Source organism: Macaca nemestrina, chromosome 5 (genome assembly GCF_043159975.1).
Source record: "Macaca nemestrina isolate mMacNem1 chromosome 5, mMacNem.hap1, whole genome shotgun sequence".
NCBI classification, from domain to species: domain Eukaryota; kingdom Metazoa; phylum Chordata; class Mammalia; order Primates; family Cercopithecidae; genus Macaca; species Macaca nemestrina.
The window spans coordinates 116,025,762-116,041,489 of NC_092129.1; the positions used below are offsets into that span (position 1 = coordinate 116,025,762).

Sequence of the window (15,728 nt, forward strand, 5' to 3'; positions counted from 1 at the left end):
AGCAGGGACCATATGCACTTGTTAGTTTTGTGTCTGCATTTATTGTTATTAGTATAACCCAGAGTGGAAGAAAAGATCAGCAATCAAGATTATCAAAGTAGATAATGCTAAGAAGCCTAAACAAGAGAAAGCAAGAACTTGCTCAACCACGAACTCTCAGAGCTGCAGAATATGCCACATGTTGGATGCTCTCCACCTCTCCTTCAGTCTTATGGTTCACGAAGAAGTGCTCATTTGATTGCTTTTTTCTTTTCATCAAACTTAAGAGGCCCTCAAGAGGCCAGATAACTTTAATTTCCCAAATGGAAAATTTCCACACCAACAGAAGCATCTTAGATCCAGGTAAGAATTTGCCACCATATATGCCCAAGTTAAACATCACTCTTCAGTGAACCAAATTGACTACATTTTAGGCAATAAATCAAGAAAAGTAAGGTATGAGTAGCTGTCGCCACTGGATATTTCTCGCAATCAAATGGTATTTAACAATAGGTTCTGCAGTTAAGTTTAACGTTGAGAAAATTAGTTCTTAAACTTCAAGTTAGAGCTTGAGTGACAACATAAAATAATCATCATTTTAAAAGCAAACTAAATTATATGATTTGAAGCAATTACTTAAAAATATTGAATGGTATAATGAGGCAGATATTTACATTTCATTTTCTATTTGCTGCTTCTTTTCATAAATGTAACCAAGTAATATTTCTATCTTCACAAGGACATAAAGTAAAAACCTGGGCTGGGGGTTAAGGAGTGAAGTGCATGTGAATGAATCCTTGCTAAATGGCCTTTTCCTAACGTAATGTAAGAGCTTAGTTCATGCATTTACATTTGGTTACATAACAAGAGTTTGACAAAATCATTGCTGGGAAGGCTGATAGATCCTATGGGGATAACTGTTATCTGAGGATTGAACTCTGTCTTTTGCTTGTAGTAGCAGCCTGCACTATAATAATAGTACTGAAGGAATCTAAGGAAAATCCCCAGAAGACCACTCCTATAGAGACAGAGAAGCCAAAATACAGATCTCAGCTGTGGGGAGGGTCCTCCGTCCTTCCTGCCTCATGAGTTATGCTGTTGGAGAGCCCAAGGATCCTTGGGTGATACACACCTAAATTTGCCAGCTAGGGATGGCGAAGTGGGATGGGGTCATTGCTACAGGTCTACATGATAAACCACAGCATGGTACACCTGCAAATAGCTGTCATCTGAGAGAGTCATGTCAGCACCAGCAACCTTTCTGAGAGAACTAACTACCCCTTAAAATAACTTTCACTTCAGGACTGACTTGACTGAATTGTGTTTGTTCAGGAATGTTGTTACAAGTTTCTATAGATCCAGAAATATACTTTAAATGAGGTCCTTTATACTTGTTCTAGTGCCACAGGTTTTTCTCAGGACTAAGGACAGAGTGTTCAAGTCTTTGAGGAGCTACTTTGTTAGTCTATTGAGTTCGGTTGGCCTGAAGGCTAGTTTTGTAGCCATAATGGGAGAAGCAGATTTCTCCACTTGGTTTCCACTGCATTATAGAAATGTCAGCTGAAAATATCACATGGTAGTTTACCTTTTGCAGTTGATATAATTTTTATATTTTGACCAGTAACTATGTGTTTCTGGAAGATACGACATCTCTGACCAATAACAACGTCCTGAATTGTTGTATTTTGCAACTGGTGACTTGTCACTCAGTCAAATCAAACACAGTAAAGGCCACAGTAGGGTAATTAAAGAAGAAAAGTGGGTTTTTAGAAAATGATTATATACTCAGTTTTCCACAAAACCTTAAAGTACAAGGTAGATTGACTTTCTTCAGAAAATAAATCATGTTGTGAGTAATCCAAGACTCTCATGCTGTTGTCACACCAATGCGAGTGTTTCATAGACTTTTCTTGTTTAACTCTAATCTAGAAATAAAGTGAACTACAAGACCTCAATTATTTATCTTATGAAAAAATACATGTGGTTCTGGGTCAGAATACATAGCATGTTGACTTTGAAAAAGCTCAAAAATTTAATATACAGTAAATAATAAAGCAGAACATCATTTTTATTTGGTTGGTGTCATGTAATTACTTTTGCACCAATCAAAATAATATAAGGGTTATTACATGAATCTTATATCTGACTATAAATCATCTAAATTGGGATTCTCATTCAAGGTACATACTGTCTTTTCTGTTTGATGCTTTATTTTTTTCTAATATATTTCAATCATTCTACAAACATATTTCTACCTTGTAGTGAAATTGACTATTTAAATGCAACAGTTAATTGATATGAGGAACTAGAAGGAAAATCCTTGAAGCCAAATATGGTGAATGGTTTTCTAATGCCTTGTAGCCTGTGAGAATCTATTTATTATTGAGCTATACCTACTATATATATAAACTATCAAGACAACTACTAAGACTTTAGTGTATTTGTGACTTTAAATTACAGAGAATATATCTGTTTTCGCTTATTCACTACTTATTCCTACAGGTAAAATCCCACTTAATAAATCAGGAATATGTATAAAGGAAGCATTTATTTAAAGACATGGCCTTCCAATGACTGTTATTCTAAAGGAAAAATGTCCAAGGGATTTCTAAGAAAAGACGTTCACCTTAAAAATAGTCATCATTTAATGAAATGATCTCCAAAAGTATGGTTATTATAGAGCCATTCTTTTTTCTTTCTCAGTTCTGTGAGGAAAAGTAATTATCATGTAGTTTGTAACGTGTAATTTGTCTTATAATTATAATAGATGCTCATTCTCTCTATAAACACTTGTTGAAAAAGCAAATAACTGGTCACTGGCAAGAAAGCAAAATACAGGCAATACTGTCTAATTTGAGATTACTCTCCTTTCTAGCTCTCCTGGCCATCCAATTCCATATATACATTTGATGTATACAAGAGTTATTAAACAAAAGAATGGTACTGTTTTTGTTTTATTTAAAAACAAAACTAGATTTTTGAAATGAAAAAGGATTCAAATGATTATCTGAAGGAAAAGTACTTTGAATAGAAAGTTGTAAATTTGTAAAACAATGATTGCTAAAATATTTTCACTATCAAATGACTTTCAGTAATTATTTATTATAATAGAATATTAACATGTAAAATTAACCACTTAGAATTTAGTTTTGTAAGAAGGTTACTTTAAATGACAGCACTTAGATTAGTAGGCTGGCATCTGCCATTGTTCCCTCAAGATCCACTGTCCACCCTTATCCACCTGCTCTGGACTTCGGGAGACTGAGGCTTATAGGCTTCCTCCATCATACTGGCTCTCAATTTGGTTTGGCCAGTGGGGTCCAGTAGGAGAGCTGAAGGCTGGAGGATAGTGGGGTGGAGGTGTTTATTGTCCTGGCTCCCCTTTTATGTGCTTATCTTGGGCGGACTGTCTCCAGCCTTCGCCACACGTTTCTCTGCCTCTCTGTCTGGTAATTATGTGGTGTTTAAGGAGTCTGCTGTAACCTGACCTGGGATACTGCTCAATCCCTGTGGTTTTCTTATACCTTGCCCATACTTTTTAAACCATGCTTTTATTAAACTCTTTGAAATTATTCCAGTTTTAGTATGCCATCTCTTTTCTGTGGGATCCTGACTTTTACAGTTAGTTGTTCTAATTTATTCCTTCAGGAAAAAATTCCACCGATAAACCAAGTGTACATATAAACAAAGCATTTATTTAAATAATTGGATACTTAGTGAATGATTTCACAATATAAAAATATAATGCTTTATAAATGTTTAAATCATTTCCATATCAATCACACAAATTTAACTAGAAATATCTATTAATACCATCCAAATAAGTTTAGAAAGATTTCTGGCAATCATTAATATATTTACTCTACCTTAATTGAAACAAATGTTTTAGTTATGTCTATAAAATTATTAAATTGCTTATAGGGAATGCACAAAACAAGTTAAATATTCTATTTCAAAACATTTTCAGGAACACAATTTATTTTTACAGACGTGAATGTAAAAAGAGATATTTACCTTTTCACCAGTTTCTCCTTTGCTGCCTTCAAAACCTTGCTCTCCCTGTAGAAGAGGAATAAAATATATATAGTAATAAAAATGATACTTACAATACATGCAATTTTTACAATAAAATGATGTTTCTAACAATTAAAAATCAATAATTATAAATAACCATTTCTAACATGTAAGCTCTAAACCAATATTAAGTCACATAAGATTTAAATATTTCTAAACACTAAAGCAACCATTTTCTAAGTTATAAGCTACAGCTTCACTACTTCCAAGGCAATTTAATCTTGATAAGCCTGAATTTTCTCAAGTATAAAATAAGTATGATAATACTATCTTCCTCAACAGTTTGATTTGAGAATTTGACACATCCTCATAGTGTCTGGCAAAGACTAAGTTAGCCATTCTTCTTAGTATTACTATTTATTTTACTAGATTCAGTGGAAACAGCCTTCTTAGAAAGCTGAATCCTATGGAATACCATTCTGATGAGTATCTCATGATGAATGAGTTCAGGTTTGAACCCAAGGGTTCTGGCTCTACCTTCGACACCAGTGCTATGCTTTTTCCTGTCCACTATCCTGGCTCAGTCACAGAAAGAAGATTGGTGCTTGGAGGGCTGCTGACTCTCAATCAGCATATTTATACTAAAAGGTGTACGTCTCCCTTTCTTCATCTACACCCTCTCTGATCTGACAAGCTTACTTCTCCCTTTAACTGATGTTTCATTCACACAATCAACAAAAGTTCATTGAATCAAGCACTCATGACAACATAGCCAGCAAGTGAATGTTGGGAACGGGTCATGTGCAGCTCTCCACCCTTGGAGGGCCTGGAGCACATGAAGCATTTAGCAAGCATTTCCTGAGTGCACAGAGACAGGAGATAGAGGGTTTCTGATCTCTAGATTTTTTCTGTAATGCCTCAACAAGTTGACCCTTGGTATATAAAACTTATACTAATTCTATGAAAAGGAATGCCAGCTTTTTACTATATAGAAAGGTGCATGCATATATACATACATATTTAGTCTGTGAGTATGTTATTTTATATATATACCCATATAATTGCATATATGTATATGATTATATAATTAAATAGCATACATAATTAGATAATATAATTAGATAATTAAGTAATATGTGTGTAAGTGTGTGTGTTACATACATTTAATTAAATAATTATTTTTGCTTCATTTACCCCCTAAAAGTTACCAGGAAAGAATATAGGTCGGTTGTTAGGTATTGCTTTTTACCACTGAATGCATGGTCTATATTTTTTTCTACCATTTTTCCTAAAATATAGACTTTAACTTGATCTGTTAATTCAAGCTGACATTGAAGCTGCTAAACGCCTCCAATACATCAGTCACAATGTCAGCATGATGCAGCCACCACAAACAGCTGCTGGAAAGTCCAAAACTATTTCCCAGCAGATAAATCTGCACATCCCTTGGCTTGCAACTCGACTCGCAGATGCAGCACATGCTGTATCAGTGGGTTTTGTCTAGAGCTGCTGTGAAGAAATTCAGAAGCTTGCCATTTCATTGCTGCCAATTCAATCTTATTATCTTTACTGGGCCAAGTAAATAAATTCTTGAACACAATCTGTAACTATAAATAAGTGCATATCTTTTTAAATGGTATTTTCAGCTATAGAGAAAAACCTACATGCATAGTAACTTGTGATATGTTGCTGCCAAAACCTGTAAAACATCTCCAGAGCACAGAAATGATATGCTTGGCTTTGGTGGGCATCTAATATTACATCAATAATGCTCTCTCCTGTGGCGGGATTATCTGGATGGTATCACGACAGCTGGCCCCACCTGAAGTGGCTCCCCATCCCTCCAAGAAACTGGAATATAATGGTCCCTGTGTTTTCAGTAATGCTTGTCACAGATAACCATGCTTCTTCTCAGAAGAAGAAAGTAGCCCTTGCACAGTAGAGGGGCACAAAGAAAGTTCCCCTTGGTAAAGAGAAAGATACCAGGCACAGAAAGAGGCAGGTTGGCCCATGCAAAAATCCTTACTTATTAGGAATCCCTTGTTCTGAAAGAAAAATATGTTTGAAGAGATAGTTGTCTACAGCATCTTTGTAATATTTAATATTTTATGTCATTGTAACTATTATGTTTAGTTCTATCTGGGATATACAAAAAAGAAGATAAGCAAGAGGTAACCAAAACCAGTCAAAGGAAGTACAATTTGTTCTATTGTACATTTTAGACTCTGACTAATAAAAGCAGAAACATTTCCAGAGCAGCTATGTACACTTCCACGTTCCCCAGAAAGCACTATCATTTAGTTCTTTGGAGAAGCATCTTACTAAAGCTCTGTGATAAAGCTTCCTCCTAGAATGGTCCCTTCAAGAGGGGATTGCTTCCACGAGTTCTCTTTGAAAAGACATCCATAGCTTTCTAAAAGTCTTTGAGTGAATTCAGCTTAATCAAATAAAATTTCAGAATATTATATGCAAATTTATTTTTAACATGTTAAAATTCTTAACTCAGATGAAACATTCAGCAACTCTTTACCTTTTGACCAGGTAATCCTGGAGCACCATGTAAACCATTTTCACCCTAAAAGAAGTACACAGAATAATGTTTATGATCCATAAAGATATATGAACACAGATGTTTTTGTGGTCTTTAACAAATAGTTCTAGTGTTGTGGGGAAAGGTAGCCTAATGCGGAATATCCATCATGCATAGGGACTTTCCATCTATTCCTTATTTCCCAAATCCAGGACTGTTACCTCAATTTTTAAAATAGGGAAATGGAGGCTCTGAGAGGTTTGGCAACGTGTCAAAGGTCACCCAACTAGTAACTTACCTGAGATTGGGACTGAGGTCCCCTACAGCCTATGTTTTTTCCACATGTTACTTAGTATCTCATTTCATTTTCTCTCTTTGAAACTTCTGGGAATAATATTGAAGTCTGACATCGTGCTTTCTATGGGCCAAGCACTGCTGTTCTGACAACAAAACTATCAGGAAGATAATACTGCCTCAATGACCTTCTTACAGGTCATTGCACAGTAATAGGCAGTAGACTTGGAATTTGAGCCCAAACACTTCAACTCTGCTTACCTTGTTGTCTCCCTACACTGTCTTTGGAAAAAGATTTAAATCTGGCTTTAAGTGACTTCTTGCCTAAAATCAGAATTTTTATCACTATATATATTATATATATACGTGTGTGTGTGTGTGTATTCTTATATATGTACAAGCATGTTTTACTTTCTTACCCACATCTGCTGATTGCCATTAGATCAATTTTGAATACATACTCAGTGCCATTTAACATAAAGCAATTACTTGGAATACTTTTTAGTTCTTTCTATTCATCTGGTTTCTGTCTTGGGTAAAAAGACAGATGCCTATCAGTTTCCATTGCTGGAATTCTGGGGTCATCTCTTTGAAAAGTCTGGTTTGTAAACATCACACAGGCTAGAATGAGATACTCCTTGGAGGATGTGTGTATTCTCAATGGAGTTTTAGGAATTTTCCTTCTTATAGGAATTTACTTTGGCTTCTGAGTTTCCAGGTTTAGACAGCTCAAAATACACTAACAATTTCATGGAACTGCTTTATTTCTATCAAATATTTACAATGAATTTATAAGATAACAGTTTTTAAACATTCCCTAGAAAGCAGTTAGTTATCATTTATTTGAATTATTTAAGCAAAATTCAAAATCTATGAAGAAAAATTCACATCTTTAAACTTTAAAATAGCAACATTCTGTCTAAATCTAAGGAGATTTTCATTATTTCATTAATTAACACATTTTAAAGAAAGTTTTAGTGGTTCTTACCAGAGATGTACAGCTACATACATGCACACATATTATTTTAAAGACTGAGGTTTTTCTTATATTAGATTAAATTATCAAAGTATTCTACAGCATAACGGCTATCATCACAGTATATAGTAAACACTAAAGTAAAACTTTGCGGCTAAATGTAATTAAATGTTAGAGAATCAACAAAATATAATCGACTTATCTATATAATAAATACATTTCTATCATTAAACAAATTGTTATAGTTTGAGACCTCACGCATCACACAACTACATTAGAAACTTCCAGTATCATTTGATAAAGTGATAGTGAAAACACATTAAGTATTTGGTGCCAGGAAACAGTCTATGGAAATGAAGCTCCTGTTACTCATCACAGAAGTATGTCCACTTGTCCATAAGGAGCAGATTATTTTCATCAGTTGATCCAATATAATGTTTTATATCATATTACTAGTTACACACGATCACGAGATATGGCATATTATCCATTAAAGTATGCCAATATGGTATACACTGCCAAAAATACTTTTTTGGGAAAAAAAGGTGTGATGGTATCTCCTCTTTATCTTTGCTCACGGCCCACTCGTGTAGCAGGTGCTCTGAGTACTGGCACCCAAAGTCCTACCCTGCCATATGTCAGGTTAGGGTTACACCTAGATGCACTGTTAACTGGGTACCAAAACTCTCTAAAGCTGTGATATTGAGAATATGTCTTTAATGGACACTGGTTTTATGATTGTTGTAATTAAAATACTGTGTTTCCTGTGGCCAGCATTAAATGGTCTCTGCTCTTTCTTGACTGAATGTGTTTTATAAACATAATTCTAGACTCAATGATAACTCAGTGGACATCACTGATTATCTCATAGGAAATGTGTTTATCTAAAACCTAACTTATGTCAACAGAAGAAGTCTTTCTTTATGCTCCCTCTGACAACCAGGTTTAAAGTTCTAGGCGCCACAAGCACTTTGAGGGCAAATTTAATTCTATTCATAAAATAAATATCCTCCTAAAATTACTGGAAGGTATACATTAGTTTTCTTTTCTGAACTCCCGCTGTCTCTCCTTCCTCAAAATTTCAGTCCAAGGAAGAAATAAGATGCTTCTTCTTTGGCTTCCAATCAATACTTCAGTTCATTATTGAAAGAAAATCACAATAAATGATTCCCATAGAAACGATAACTTTCAAAACCTATTTCTGAGGAATGTTTTTTTCATTATAGGGTTTTCTATGAAAGGACTTGTATTCCTTTTCAGGTACAAATTCAAACTACAGGAAGACAAGTTAATAAATACGTGTAATATAAAGCAGGCGAAATCTAACGTTGCTGCTGATAGTACCGTTGCCTGGGTTATTACTATGATACGTAGCTTGTCTTTAACTTCACAGGACAATCAAAAAGTACCCTTTCCAAAATTCAAAATAACCTCTTTGAGAAGTTTTTAGGACAAAGTTAGGTGAAGTTTAGGTTCAGCTGGTTGCTTTCTGAAAAACTGATCACAGGATTTAATTTTACCTCCTTGTAATCACTGCATATTTTTCAATAGTAAACACAGCTAGTCATAAACTATAAATTATTATTAGTTTTCTTGATTCTTTTGACATTGGAAGCAATGTATTTCTTATTGTGCGGGAAATATATATTGTCTAGAGGACATTTGATGAAAAAGAAAAAAAAAATCACATTCCCTAGGGCTATAGTTTGCAAACCTAGTACTAATGAGACCAAGCAAATAAAGATAAAGCAAGCAGGTAAATAAAAAATTTGCAAATAACTAGCCTTTGACTAGTTTTGTGATGATTTTTTTTTAACAGTTAGGCATTTAGCCTTTGATTAAAATGTCTGAGATCCTATTATAATATTTCTGTATTGAAAAAATTGACCCATCATTTTACTTAGAGCATAGTTTTCTAGGAGCATAACCCTCTATATGAATTTAATGTCCACTTGATATATATCAATACTTCCCCTTTAATTAGTTCATATTTATTAAAAGAAAATTTACTTAAGTTGAATATTGCATGAAATAACTAGAAGAAATATCAGAAGTGGAATGCCAGGATTCTGGAACTAAAACCAATAAAACAGGCAGAAAAAAGTAAATCTGATTTTGATTTTGTGTATTACTAAGGTGACTTCTACATTACTGACTATAGTCCTGCTTTATTCAGCCATAATCTTTAGAAATTGAAATATTTTATGGTTCTTAAACTGTTGGCAGTCCATTACATATTTCAGGAAATTTTTTAAAACCTATATATTTTTATTTTTTTCAGATATCCAGTTTAAGTCCTTTTATTTCAAGGGGAGAAGTTTTTCCTTCTATATTTTGGGACTTCATTCTAAGAAATAAATTACCAAGTTAAAAAATATGTACATAGCATAGAGTTTAAAATCTCAAACTTTTTGAATGATTTATATTTGTTGAATCCTTAATGCAGTTAATGCATGGGGATATTTTAATCACATTAATGCTCAGAATAAGGCCAATTTATAACTTTAATCTTAAATGAATGAGATCCTATTATTATTTATTCTTATGAGTCAATACATGTCTTGATCATAGTGATGTATGTATGGGTGGCTAGTGGTAGCTAACTCAACATCTATTCTCTTAAAATCTACTATCCTGAGTGTGTATATATATGTGTGTACATAGGTATATACAGGTGCATATGCCTAGAAAACAAGCAGGATGGGCATTCTTAAATATAAAGGCAAATATAAATTCATGCATTTATGTATAACAACTCCACCAAAGAATCTGATAAGGCACCGATTCTATTTAAAGCTTAAAGTCAAGTACTTTTGCTGCTTAATTTGCATTGTGGAGAGCAAAGAAAAAAAAAGTCACTGTGTGGTTACTGAATAAATGCTTTCTGAACCCAAATTAACCTTCCCCATATTTTGCCCATCAGTCTTATTTCTTCTGTCTGCAATTACACAGAAAAAATAAATGTTATAGGTCTTATACATGACATCCCTTGTGCCACTATCAGTCTTCTATTCAGTAAACCACGCATTTTTCAAATGATAGTTTGGAGTCTCTTAATACTATGGTCCCTGTTCTCTGGGCACACACTGGTCAGTCATGTCTTTTAAAATGTGGCACTCAGAACTCAGCACATCATTCCAGAAATGGTCTTATTCACACGGAATAGAGAACAGGACCATCTCTTTCTCTTCTCTCACTTTCTCTCTCTCTCTCTCTCTGTCTCTCTCTCTCTCTCTCTCTCTCTCACACACACACACACACACACAGACGCATGCACACACACTTTGTTCTGGATACTATACAGTTTTGTACTTCTATTAATACAACTTGCTTTTGTTAAAAACTAAATTGCTTACATATGCTACATTTGTAATCAACTACAACCCTTAAGTTTTCCTGTCAAAGGGATGTTATTTTACAATCCTTTTTCAAATTAATTAAATACAAGTTGTACTAAGAGTTGTTCAAATAAAAAACAAAAAGAAAACCCAAGTGATTTTGAAATGTCTTGGAGAGGTAAAAGTTTCTTCCTATACATAGCAAAGCCAGGGAATTAAGCTTTAGTCAATGTTGTAGAACCCACTACAAAATCTGGGCTCCTATGTAACTGTGATGATTTTCTCAAACTGTCAGCACAAGTGTTTGGGCTTTTCACTGTATTGTGAGACTAACTGTAAGACAGTTTTTAAAAAAAATTTGAAACTTCATAAAAATACTACAGAAATACTTATTTAATGTGAATCATCTACTGAAATATCTGAAGTATAGGGATTGACATCTGAATAGAGGATTCTAACAAGTGAAAGATGATTTAAGACATAAAGAGAAGGACAGTGTCGGTCAGCTCTTAATTGAGGACAATGAGATAGCAGTAACTGCAAACTATTTCCTGCCTGGAGTATTCCTCGTGATGAGTACTTTATATGTCTAGTGCATTACTGGACCTTAAATGCATGGAAGCCATTGGTTACTTATGTCTAGCTCTGAAGTAAATGGTTATGAAGATATGGAGAACGAACACACCCTAACAATGTTGTAAGAAAGTTAGGAGATCTTCAAATCTAGTTTGGATAAAAAGAAAGCAATATAACTTAAATATTTGTGTTTGAGAGAGAGGGAAGAGCATATTTTCTCCATGAGAAAATGGCAAGCAAATTCTGGAGATGCACACACTTCTATTATATTTAATTCTAGGAAGCAATACCTGTAAACTTTGTTGTGCAAAGAAGAAATTCCCTTGTTTCCCTAAATTATGCTTCTGTAGAAAGTATGAAGGACTTTCACGAGAGTGTTGCTGGCATTGGGGGCCTTTCCCAATCTTTTCTCAGCAAAGTTTTCTAACAATCATTCTCTATTTCTCTTACCTATTTCTGGCTTGGGGCTAAGTCCTTGAATTCTGAACAACTCAACAAACACTTACCCAGAATCAGCCAGGTACCATATGCTGGGTCAGTTGCTGGGATTAGAGATGAGACAGACCCCAAGTCCTTCTATTCCAGGAGCTCACATTTTAGCAGGGTGTATAGACACACACTATATTAGTGATATAAATAAAGTGCTATGTGAGTAGAGTGGATAAGCTGTAATTTTGCCTGGTGACCCAGCAGAATTCATGGAAAAAATGCATGTGTTTTGAATTTAATAATCTGAAAATGCAGTGATGGAGATAGAAAAGAAAGACACCAATCATCTGTGATCGTCTGCTCAAATCTTCCAGTCTTCCCTAACAGGTTCATTCAATACCTTACACTGACTTTGGCAGTCCCTGATGTGTCTGACTAAAAGCTCCTTTAGATACAGCCACTCTAAGGAAACTCTAATATCTAAAATCATAGATGTCTTTATAAAATACCAGTTATATCTTTAAATCCACTGTTCAGTATCTCAGCAACCTACACCAAGAATAAAATAATTAGCCACTAAACTATGCAGAGAAACAGAGAGTGTATGAGCTTTCTTATGGCAATATTTAATATTTATGTGCTGGAAGCTGGTAGTACATTAAACCAAATAGGAACATTAGCAGACTAGGTTCTTGAAATCTGGCTGTTTAACAAATAAAAGTCAAGTGCCCGGGTGCCAGATACACGGCATGTGTTGAGCTTGTCATCCATCTGTTGTGTTCCCTGCCAACTGCTCTACTTGGGGTGTGAGTGGAAGGCATTAGAAGGGAATAAGAAACCATTAAGAAATAAAATCAACTGCAGAGTGAACAAGTTTCTTTTTCTTTTTCCGGTCCTTCTATTACCTTTGTCCTTCTTATGTTTCTGCTTATTTTAGTGCTGTATTGTATCAATATATGCCTATAGATAAGACAGTTAAATGACAATTATTCCATGTAAAAGCAACAAGTTTTCACTGATAATTCAAGTTTTATTCTCGTAACTTTAACAAGTGAAGCCAACAAGTAGGCTTACAAAACTGTTTTCTTTGTGGTCATTTTTTCTATGCATACTATTTATGATTAAAAGTTCCATCCTGTGTGTAGATTTGACTATACCTTCACTCATTAGAGAATTTTCCAAATTACACAGATATACAGGTGATTCTCTGCTTAAGACGTATTTTTCTCTAAAGTAGAGATCACTCTTGTTTTATAAAGCTTAACAATTTCATAGGCAGGAAGTATTCCATTGTCAGAATAAAGCTAATTTGTCTTTTTTTCCTCCTCATTTAATGGTCTCAATTTCTATAATAAATTGTCACATGCCATTAGGCATTTTAAATTATGTTTTAAACTTAGGAAGTCTAAAATTAAGCTTAATTCTGAATGTCCACAGAAAAATTAGGTGAGGCTAGAAATATAGAGAGGAAGTCAAACGGCTTAAAAATTCTCTAGCTTTTATACTACATGCATATAAGTTTCTGAGTCTCTGAAGCATTAATGCTACATCTGGACCAGCACTGTTAGAAAGTTCATTATCATTCACAACAATGACTGGCCTTGTCTGCACTTACATAAACTGTAACAGCATCTGCCTTTATTTTCTGAAGCTGCAGTCTTCTCTTAAAATGTCTTTTTAGGGAAAATCAAGTTTCAAAGATCATAGTCATTTCATTTTCCAGCAGAAAAGAAATACAAAGACTGTTAGGGAACAATGGATCTGCTCATTCAGTCTCATCTCACTGCAGTGATGGAGGGCTTCAGAGTTTATGGTGAAAAGTCCCATCATACAAAGCATATCCTCATATAATGACGATAGTTAGTCCAGCTATTTTTAAGACACGTAGCTTGGCCACTCTCTCATCATGTTATCAGATGTACTTCTTAAGTGCCTTAATGCATACAGCTTTTTTTACTTCCAGAAGGTTGATTTATTTTATATTTTTATAAAGTCATGGTACTAAGTTAAACATTTTTGGTTTTGATAAATACATTTTATATATATATATATATATTTGGTGGAGAATGTAAAGAAAAAAATTTCTACATTAGGTGTTGCATTAAGGTTAATCTGGAGAGTGGCCATGATTGAGCTGCCTGGATGTGGGCATGAAGGGTAGATTAAGAATCTCCAGAGAGTCAAGCATGGAAAGTTTGAAAACACACTTCAAATGTCATCTGTACTTGGAAACCAAGCAAATTTTTTTTCCATAATACTTATTTTAGAAGGTAAAGCTAAACAAAACCCTCTCATTCGGTGAAAAACCATATGCATAATTTGGTTTTTAATACTTTTTTTTTAATACTTTAAATTCTAGGGTACATGTGCTCAACGTGCAGGTTTGTTACATATGTATGTATGTGCCGTGTTGGTGTGCTGCACGCATTAACTCGTCATTTACATTAGGTATATCTCCTAATGCTATCCCTCCTCCTATCCCCACAATAGGACCTGGTGTGTGATGATCCCCTTCCTGTGTCCAAGTGATCTCATTGTTCAATTCCCACCTATGAGTGAGAATATGCGGTATTTGGTTTTCTGTTCTTGCAATAGTTTGTTGAGAATGATGGTTTCCAGCTGCATCCATGTCCCTACAAAGGACACAAACTCATCCTTTTTTATGACTGCATAGTATTCCATAGTGTATATGTGCCACATTTTCTTAATCCAGTCTGTCACTGATGGACATTTGGGTTGATTCCAAGTCTTTGCCATTGTGAATTGCATAATGATTCTTAATAGGTGAATGCAATCTTATGAAGGTGGGGGAATCAGAATCTCTAGGGTCAGATACAGTTTAAAAGGGGTTCATGGATTTAAAGGGAAGAGACACAGACAGCCCTCCTTGGAGCAGAATGTCCAAAGCAAACTGTAGTTCACTAAATTGGTAGGCAAACAAATTTAAGATCTAATTCAGACCTGCTTGTGTAGATGAAATCTGAGTATTTGAGGAGCTATCCAGATGAGGTAATATGGCAAAGGGGCAAGAGCTATGGATTTCCATGGATAGAGGTTCAAATCCTGACTTTACTGTTTTTTTTTCCTCTCTGTCTCTAGATCTGTTTCCTAATCTGTGAAATAGTGACAATAAATCTTACCTGACAGGGGTGTTGTAAGGATTGAATGAAATAATGTGAAGAAGGCTCCTGATAGCATTTAGCATATAACACTTATTGAGTAAATGGCTGCTATTATTACTATTGTAAAAGTTTATATTCTTGTACATATTTATATTAAGTGAGGAATTCATTGGTTTTCTAACATCTAGTTTGTTTTAAGAGGTCAAGGTTACATAAGATATATGACTTTAACATTTTCCTATAAATATATTTTGAATAAATAATATAAATTCAATAAGTTTGCTTCTTGGCCTTTTGGCTAAGATGAAGTGTATAAATTCCTTCAAATAAGTTCTAATTTGGTCCCACAGTAAGGCTAGAATAATAGAATCATCAAACTGTTTATTGTTAAAATTATATCTGTTGTTTACCAAAAATTTATATACCAGGTGCTGACCCTTTTATGAATAATCTTGTTTAATCCTTAAGAT

The 15,728-nt window shown here is 34.4% G+C and overlaps 1 protein-coding gene across 3 annotated transcripts in view; it reads right to left on the minus strand.

Annotated features, from left to right (window-relative positions):
• Positions 1-15,728, minus strand: part of LOC105479487 (collagen type XIX alpha 1 chain) — a 334,678-nt gene that overhangs the window by 240,464 nt on the left and 78,486 nt on the right. For all 3 annotated transcript variants that reach the window (XM_011737482.3, XM_011737483.3, XM_011737484.3), the window contains exons 10-11: positions 6,524-6,568; positions 3,994-4,038 (exon numbers count right to left, since the gene is read on the minus strand). In XM_011737482.3, coding sequence (XP_011735784.2) covers positions 3,994-4,038; positions 6,524-6,568 — 90 coding nt within the window. The remainder of the gene's footprint in view (positions 1-3,993; positions 4,039-6,523; positions 6,569-15,728) is intronic.